This window comes from Garra rufa, chromosome 18 (assembly GCF_049309525.1).
Source record: "Garra rufa chromosome 18, GarRuf1.0, whole genome shotgun sequence".
In the NCBI taxonomy this organism is placed as follows: domain Eukaryota; kingdom Metazoa; phylum Chordata; class Actinopteri; order Cypriniformes; family Cyprinidae; genus Garra; species Garra rufa.
In genome coordinates this window covers 24,366,474-24,375,870 of record NC_133378.1, presented here as the reverse complement: position 1 = coordinate 24,375,870, position 9,397 = coordinate 24,366,474, and the positions used below count along the sequence as shown (strand labels likewise).

Sequence of the window (9,397 nt, the reverse complement as noted above, 5' to 3'; positions counted from 1 at the left end):
AGAACAAAAATTAAGTTATTTTTGATGAAATCAGAGAGCTTTCTGACCCTGCGTAGACAGCAACGTTCAAGACCCAGAAAAAGTGTCCTTGTAGCAGTGTTAATTTTGACAGCAAATTTAGATTTAGTCTTAGCCATAGTCTTTTGACTAAAATGCCATTTAGTTTTAGTCATATTTTAGACATCTGAAATGTTTTAGTTTTAGTCGATTAAATATCAAAAGATTTTAGTCAACTAAATCTACAGTAGATTTACTCGGCTAAAATCGAATGGGTTTATTTACAGTGTGATGCATTTATTAAGCATTTCTCTAAAATTACCAAAACCATTGTACAGGTTTGATATTAGGGTTTTATCACGATAGACACAGATTTAACAGATGTGACACATAACATGCCTTTATATTAAAATGAAATGAAACCACTTCTCATAAAGAAACAAGAACATAGTTATATAGGCTAATTATGCATTCCTTATAACAACTTGTTTACCACATTCTTCATTCTTGAAAGCATACATATTTATTTATATAAATTAGGGCTGTCAAATGATAAAAAATTTTAATCAGATTAATCAGACTTTTCAGTGGATTAATCATGATTAATCACTTTTTGCAACGACACCTGAATCCTAACCTTTTTTTTCCTGAAATGCATACCAAAATATAAATAACAGGACACAGATACATAATTTTCACATTTTCATATTATGCCAGGGCCCGCATCGGGCCTGTTTTAGGCTACTCATTATTTTTTATATTTTAGACATCCATCAATTATGTCGCGCTGGTGGAAACAACACGAGACTTTCGCTTTTACTTTCGACAACGGCTCGGATGGCGCAACTGGAAGAGATCCGCGTTCAATCGCACGCAGTAGGCTGAAACTTGCCACAAAATACCGGCAAAAATAAATAATAAATGTGTCGGGGAAAGAGTAAGGACATATCTGAATTATTTATTAATAAAGTGTATTCAATGTGAGTCAATGTCGCAAAGATCCTGCAATCTCATTTTTGGACGCGCCTTGAGAGAGAAATTTATCGTTAAGGATTACATATTAAACAAGTTTTTGTTTTCGATTTGTTTTATTTCGTTAAGTAATAATTTAAAACTTTCTATAGATATGTTTATCATGTCTGTGAGGCATGCATTTAGCTTTATTTTTGTTAAGCACTCCTGTTCAAGAACGAGACGACAGAAAGCGCATCATTTTTGTTTTCTTTATTTTATAAAAACACTGCAACGTTTTTTGGTGTATTACTTTTTCCTTTGTGAGCAAAAATGACGGATAATTTTAAATAGCTTCCACTGAAAAAATGCAAATGATTGAGCTGGTGCCTCGATGACCTGCAAAGCGGCTTTATGTATCTTCCACTCTCCACTCTGTCACTGTGTCAGTCACCGCTCTTTTCATACAAATTCTGAATGGATTATGGCATGGAAAGTGCAAAGCGCGCTCCCTTTATTATCACTAAAAGCGTCACAAATCTTAGTTCATAGAGATCTCACAACGTTCCGTTATAATCAATAAAGCTTTCTAAACTACACAATGAATCTTTTATTTACATCGAGTCTACACTTAGTCAGGAGATGAACAACGCTGGATTGTTTGCCAGATCTTCAATTGGTTTGCTTTCGTTTGAGGGTATAGCACCTTCTACCCCAGTAGAACCGGGCCTAAGCTTGGCTAACCACTCCAGTTGCAGAGGGGCTGTCGCCCAGGCTTGTACTTGTTAACTGTACCATCATCTTTCTTTTTATATTTGAATCCTTGCTCCCTCTCGCCTCTAGCTCCCCAACCACTTTCCTGACAAATAATTCGTCACACTGCGCATGCGTGAAATGCGTTAAAAAATTTGACGTAATTAACAACAACAAAATAATTAACGCCGTTAACGCGTTATTTTTGACAGCCCTAATATAAATACATTTAGATCTTTATCAGGGCTAAGTTATTCAGTCAAGAGCAGTGAGTGATTTTCAGTTTTTCTTTTGTTGCTTGTAAACATCAATGCCACAGACGATAGGAACTAAATTAGGCTGCTGTCCCTTTGAAACCAGACACATGGATGCAATGTACTGATAGGCGTCCGATATATTCTCCCAACTGTTTACATTCACATCCGTAACCGAGTATGCTTACATGAATACTTCATGAAAAATGGACAATTCGAATACAGTTCAACTGTATGCATCTAACTTCCTAACCACGCAGCAATTCTTTTCTTTTGTCATTTTTATTCACAGACGAAAATGTCAATAGATTTTCCTCATAGTTTTTGTCATTCAAAACAAATTATTTGTCAATGAAATTTACAAAATTGAAAAAAGCCTTGTAGCTTTATTAAATTACGATTGAACCACTGATGTCACATGGACTGTTCAAACAATGTCCTTACTACATTTATGTGCCTTGAACATGGTAGTTGTGTTGCTGTCTATGCAGCATCTGAAAGCTCTCGGATTTCATCAAAATTATCCTAATTTGTATTCCGAAGATGAACAAAGGTCTTACGGGTGTAGAACGACATGAGGGTGAGTAATTAATGACAGAATTTAGTTTTCTGAAGGAGCAATCCCTTTAAAGTTTTGAGACTTTTTACAAGACAAAGACGTACCATCATCAGCATCGTCACCAGATCATTAATGGAAGCATTCTCCTCAAGCACACGATCAAGATTCTCCACATACCAGGATCCAGCCTGCGTGTCCCTCCAGGAGACATAGCCTGCAAATGCATTAGCATGTGTTGTCCATTTGTGTTTGGCAATCAAAACAACTATTTCAGGCACAACATGCAATTCCATAATGACAAAAAGACAGACCTGGAAAGGTTGAGTAGGACACCAGGATATCGCTGGGTGTGGGCAAACTGGCCCGAGCATCAATTTCATCAGATGTGCTGAGAGAGTCACTGCTGGAGGATATGGGAATAGCGTCCATCTGGTCATCTATCCCACCCAAAGAGGGCTCCACCTCATCTGGAGAAACCTCAAAACCTGTGTCCTTCTCACCTACAGGTGAGAAGAAAAACGTTAACATCATTTGAAAAACTGTAGCACACTTGAAATGAAATCAAAAATAGCTTAATTTGTGTGTCGAAGATGAACAAAGGTCTTATGGGTACTGTGAGTAATTAAAGACAGAATTGTGATTTTGGATTAGCTATTCCTTTAAGCTTAAGAAAGATAGTGATTCATCTTTTACGAATCATTAAAATATTGGTGTCACATATACTCATCAAAATGTTGCTTTCAGCATGGATGGCATTCAAATTATTTTTTATCTCTAAATGAAGAGCAAAAAAATGTTACTGTGATTATATCAATGGCTTAAATGTATGATATGAATAAACTGCTCATAAACAGCTGTTGAAAGGTTTTGGCCTGGAAGTAATATATTGCTATGAATGGATTTCGAGCATGAAAATTCACAGAACAATGGTAAACGAGACTTGTGAGAGATTTCTGAGATGCCCACCTCCTCCACAGGCCTGGATGAAGAACAGCTTGGGCTTGCCCTGAAGAGAAGGACAGTTCTGGCCGTTGAGATAATTTGTGATTAACTGAACTGGGACAGATGGCCCGTCAACACCATGAACTGCTCCGGGAAAACGATTGTGGTTCGCCTAAAGATGAGAGAAATATCAAGCACCAATGTAAAATGAGAAAACGCCACTAACGTTTTTGTAACTGGATAGCTTGATGGTGTTCGAAAAAAGGAGGAAGCAAATAAAATTTCTTTGCAGGTTGTACTTCTTTGTTGAAAACTAATAGTCTTCATAATTGTGAAAAGCAAATATAACATATATCCTCTTTTTTTGGAGAGAGAGAGAGAGAAAAAAAGATGTAACCGTTTTTTACCTCAGTACCATGTGAAAGGATGATGACCACACAACAGTCATATGCAGAATGATCTCTCTTTGCTAAAGATGACATCTCGTGTCTTATGCGCTAGGGAGGGGAGAAAAAATGTTTTTATTCATTCTATTTTTAAAATGTATTAAAGACACACAGACTTTTATCTTGCAGCTTTGTTTATGGTGAGAACAAGAGGAAGTACTGTGCTTACTTTGTATTTCAAGTTCCTTTTTACAATAACCTCAAAGTTGAGCGCTTTAAATCTTTTCTCCATCTTGTCGCTGTCAATGTCAGACCCCTTTCGATCTTTTAGTTCGGAGGCTGGGTCAAAATCGACATTGTTTATAATCAGGCAGATCCCACACGGACTGGCATCCATCTTATAGCACTGGAAAAAATTGTATGTTGGTCAATGGTGCAATTAAAATTTATTTTGTTATTTAACATCAGTCTCTTTATTTGATCAAAAATTCAGCAAAAGTACAGTAAAAACTGAACTTTCATTACAATTTTAAATAAATAAAAAGTTCTGTCGTGAAAGATGATGCAGGCCTTACTCAGTCTGATATAATCACATCATTATTCACATTGTGCAGCTGAGTGGTTTTTGCATGAGCTTGCTACTCAACATTCAAATACTTGGCCAGTGTTTTCTGCACACTTCAGAAACCCTCCACCTTCTCCAGCTCCACCTGTATAGATCTGCTACGGGATAATTTAATGCATGTTATATATGAAGCAGCCGTATTACTTACATTCTCACAGCAGCATGTCTGTGGATGCAGCAGCAGTGTAGCAGGTCTATTCCTCCAAGACCAAACATATTTATTATTTTGTACTATTCTCTGAGATGCATTTATAATGTTATCAAAATATTGTCATCAAAAAACATAATTTAGAGGTAATAGGTTATTTTTTGCCCTATTTTGACCCCGCTTTGTCATTAAGTAGCACATTCCACAACTGTTTTGACAGACTGGCTTCAAGGCTGATTTTAGACTAACAAGAAGGTTTTGAGTTCTGAAACTTACAGGATGTTTTTATAGTACAATGACCTCTTATATGTCAAAAGATCAAGAGAATTTAGATTTTTCAGTTTAAGACCCCTTTAAATGAGTAGTTCACTTTCAGAACAAAAATTTACAGATAATGTATTCACCCCCTTGTCATCCACGATGTTAATGGCTTTCTTTCTTCAGTAGTAAAGAAATTGTGTTTTTTGAGGAAAACATTTCAGGATTTCTCTCCATATAATGGACTTCTATGGTGCCCCCGAGTTTGAACTTCCAAAATGCAGTTTAAATGCAGCTTCAAAGAGCTCTAAATGAGCCCAGCCAAGGAGGAAGTGTCTTATCTAGCGAAACGACCGATTATTATCTAAAAACATTTACAACTTATATACTTTTTCATCTTAAACGCTTATCTTGCCAACCTAGACAAGAGAATAACCGATCGTTTTGCTAGATAAGACCCTTATTCCTCAGCTGAGATCATTTAGAGCCCTTTGAAGCTGCATTTTGGAAGTTCAAACTCAGGGGCACCATAGAAATCCTGAAAAGTTTTACTCAAAAAACATAATTTCCTTACGACTGAAGGAAGAAAGACATGAACATCTTGGATGACAAGGGGCTGAGTACATTATCTGTAAATTTCTGTTCTGAAAGTGAACTACTCCTTTAACACTGCCATAAATATTACCATGCTAACCATTCAGAAATTTTTCATGACAGAACTGTTATTTTGAGCAGCCATCTCAAATTACACTGGCCCCAAACCTTTGAACGGTAGTGTTATATATGAACATAAAACAATATTCTTTATATATATATATTGCTTAATATTTTTGTGGAAATTGTGATACACTTCCATAATTAGTTTGAGAATCTTTTCTCAAAAAATTCACTTGTTAAGTCTGATGTCACACGTCACTGCTTCCGGGTCCAAACATTCTATCAGATGCCACAAAAACACAACAATAGTAATATACACTCACAATGTGATATAATACTACCAAAAAATATTATCCTAACCTTTAACTCCATACTAAAATCCCAGATAGCAAGACAATGAAAATAGAAATACTTTATTTTAAATTAAGCAAACTTAAGAATAAAGTTTTTAAATGCATTTTTAAATTGCATTAATTTCACATTTAATTAATTTAGAAACAATATAAAGACAGTCTATTTTTAATATTTGCTCAATATTTTTATGACTGAAGGTGAGTATCACTGATACCAATATTACTGATGTCTCTAGGAAAATGTTCTTTTTTTCCCTAATATTTAACCATTGACTACAGCCATTCAACATTACAGTATATCAATTTTAACATTTATTAGACTTTAAAAAAATAACTACTTTTAATTTAAGTGAACTTAACTAAGTGAAATTCTTTACACTAACCCATTATTTACCTGTGCCTTTTAGCAAGTATGAATTGAAATAATGTTTTCAAACACTGAATACTAAATTAAATATAGATGAATCCTTAAAGCTACAAAAGTTATTGATTTCCTCTTTTTTTCTTGGATTGATAGACATCACAGCAGCTAGGTTATTAAGTTATTTGGCTGCTATTACTTTAAGAGCTACTGCTGCTGAACATGAAGCGGATCTGACACACCTGCTGGTAGTTTAATTCACGCTTTAATATGAAATGATACAGGCTACAGCGTGCGCCACAGCATTTGTGCATGCAATCGAAGTGTGCGTGCAGCGAGCACAGTGTAACGGCTGACAGGACAGGTAAATTTGTTTTTACTGACATATGGCCTGACAACATCTCATCAGACCGCAGCTCACAGTTGTTCTACTAAAGCTCCCTCGTCACCTGTATTCATTTGATTAGCGCCTAACGCTGAAGTAAAGTCAGAGTGTTCACCTGAAAAGTCTCCATTTTGATGTGGTCGCAAAGATGTTCTGCGACTAAATAAATGCACTTCTTGTCAAGGAAAAAAAAGAGACATAAGCAGCAGTTGTGAGTGGGCTGGCCAACCCTAGCTCCGCCCCTCCGTTCAATATTTTTAACGTTGTTAAACTGGAAAAATAATTGCCTGTGTTAACACTAATTTTGACAGCACTGAAATAAATATTAAAAATATTTGTGTCAGGGACGCTATGAGCATTAAGACTGTAGTTTACACTAAGTTTTCAAATGTTCAGCTTAAATGTGTAATATGATAAACAGCGCTCATAAACGGCTGTTGAGATAGTATTCTCAAGTAAAACGAGTTGAGGCTTGGACCTGGAAACAGCTTGTCTTACATCACGACTAAACAAGCAGCTAAGAATACTTGTACTCAATTATTAGTGAATAAATAAGAATTACTGACTTTTAAACATTCAGATTGTTAGCTGACTCTGAGAGTGATCATGGTTACCTGTATACTGTCTCTTCTTGGCCTGGTTGGTGTCACCTCTTGAGTTTCAGAAGCTGTAATGCATAAATCCAAAGGTTATTTATGCTTTCTAAAATATACAACCCCTTTAGTAATTGGGTAGCATTTAACAGATCAAAACTAACATACTTTATTGAGAACTACAGCATGACAGTGACTTACGTGGGCTAAAAGGGTTGGGGACAGGCAGACTTCCTGGTCTCAGTGGTACTAACCGTGGTGGAATAAAATCAGGTCTGTCTGGTTTTTCTATATATTTTGGATTCTCTGCATTAAACCATAAGATCAAATAAGGTATGCGTTAGGGAAAAAAATCATAGTAGAATGTCAGTTACAGGCAGGCTCAAGAGGATCATGGGTAGGTGCGGGTGTTTTGTGTTTCTGGATTATGGGAACATCCCAAGATAATACATCCCATGTTTTTTTTAAATGGAAGTAACACACTTACGGACTGGCAGGGGGATCGGTGAAGGCTGTATGGGGACAGAAGGAGGTAGACGACCACCATCGCCACACTGAAGGAGCTCTGCGAGGTCATGTTGGCCCGTTTCACGCAGACACTCCAGGAAGGCTGGGAATGCCTGACTCCCTCTCGTCTCTAAGTCTATCACCAGTCGCCTGGCTTGGTCACGTCTTATCGCCTTGCTCTGTTGGGACAACAACAGTTCATCACATTTGCAGGTTTGCAATAAGGGAACCACTCACATGAACGGCCATATCGTCTTACCTTCATAATTTTACTAAACAATGCAGATTGTTAACAAGTGAAATGTGAACATCCTGTATGAAGCATGAAGCTGTATAAAGTAACTGACAGTCATGTTTCCATACAATTAAAGTGAATGGTTACTGTGACTGTCATTCTGCTTCATATTCTTTATTTGTGTTCCACAGAATTAAAGAAAGTCATACTGGTTTGATGAGGGTGAGCAAGCAAATAACTAGCAAATTGTACTGTTCCTTTGTGAACTTTCACAATGACCGCGTGTGAACTTTCACAATCCCGTTCCCATTTTCCCATATGTAAACAAAGACATCAGTATTACCTGTATTTCATCGATCATGTCCTGGGTGAAGACCCCCTTTGACAAAAGCCCATCGCAGATGTCTGCAGGAATCAATGCCTTGACTAGATCAAACCTGTGCCGCTGAAGTATCTGTCTGTGTTTGGGGTCCATTCTATGAGACCAAGAGACGTTTACAATATGACTGAATTTTTGTTAATTCATTTGTGAAAGTAACACAGAATAAACGCGTAAAAAAACAATAAAGCTTTAACTGAGCTGAATTGACTTTTAATCAATACAAAACGCAGCTCTACTCATTCGGCGCTTCGATTCTCTTCCTTGTTTACGTCTTGCTAGCGATGACGTCACGCTCTGCGGGCTGGGCAGGTGTTTACCAAAAAGTACACAATGAAACTGAAACGTTGTAAGTTGAACATGTTACTCATGTGATTTCTGTCGAAATTTCATACGTAGATAAATTAAGTGTATGTAATAGAAAAATAAACAGCATTTATTATTATTAGTCATGATGTAGACCAAAATACACAACCGTTTAGAATTTTTTTTAAATGTTTGTTTGTTTTAAAGAAGTTTCATATCTCATTAAAGTTGCAATTGTTTAATCGACAATACAGAAAAACAACAGTAATATTACGAAATATTATTAGCATTTAAAATAATGGTTAACTATTTTAATATACTTTAAAATATATTTATGTGATGCAAAGCTGAATTTGATCCATTTTGTCACATGATCCTTCAGAAATCATTCTAATATGCTGATTTATTATCAATATAGGAAAGGTTTTTTGCTGTTTAATATAAATATACACTACTGTTCAAAAGTTTGGGGTCAGTACATTTTTATTTTTATTTTATTTTTTAAAAGAAATTAATACTTTTATTCACCAAGGATGTATTAAGTTAATAATTAAAAGTTTACATTGTTAGAAAATATTTATATTTTGAATAAACACTGTACTTTTTAAACTTGTTATTCATGAAAGAATCCTGGGAAAAAAAATCACAGGTTCCAAAAAAATATTTGGCAGCACAACTGTTGATATTATCCAACATTGATCATTCTAATAATAAATCAGCATATTAGAATGATTTCTGAAAGATCATG

The 9,397-nt window shown here is 35.8% G+C and overlaps 1 protein-coding gene across 1 annotated transcript in view; it reads right to left on the bottom strand.

Moving 5' to 3' along the window:
* casp9 (caspase 9, apoptosis-related cysteine peptidase) overlaps positions 1 to 8,616 on the bottom strand; it is a 9,506-nt gene extending 890 nt beyond the window's left edge. The window contains exons 1-9 of the mRNA XM_073822690.1: positions 8,308 to 8,616; positions 7,710 to 7,908; positions 7,424 to 7,528; positions 7,244 to 7,296; positions 4,072 to 4,248; positions 3,864 to 3,953; positions 3,481 to 3,628; positions 2,826 to 3,014; positions 2,619 to 2,728 (exon numbers count right to left, since the gene is read on the bottom strand). Of these exons, the coding sequence (XP_073678791.1) occupies positions 2,619 to 2,728; positions 2,826 to 3,014; positions 3,481 to 3,628; positions 3,864 to 3,953; positions 4,072 to 4,248; positions 7,244 to 7,296; positions 7,424 to 7,528; positions 7,710 to 7,908; positions 8,308 to 8,439 (1,203 nt within the window). The 5' untranslated portion in view covers positions 8,440 to 8,616. The remainder of the gene's footprint in view (positions 1 to 2,618; positions 2,729 to 2,825; positions 3,015 to 3,480; positions 3,629 to 3,863; positions 3,954 to 4,071; positions 4,249 to 7,243; positions 7,297 to 7,423; positions 7,529 to 7,709; positions 7,909 to 8,307) is intronic.
* Between the last annotated feature and the right edge of the window lie 781 nt (positions 8,617 to 9,397).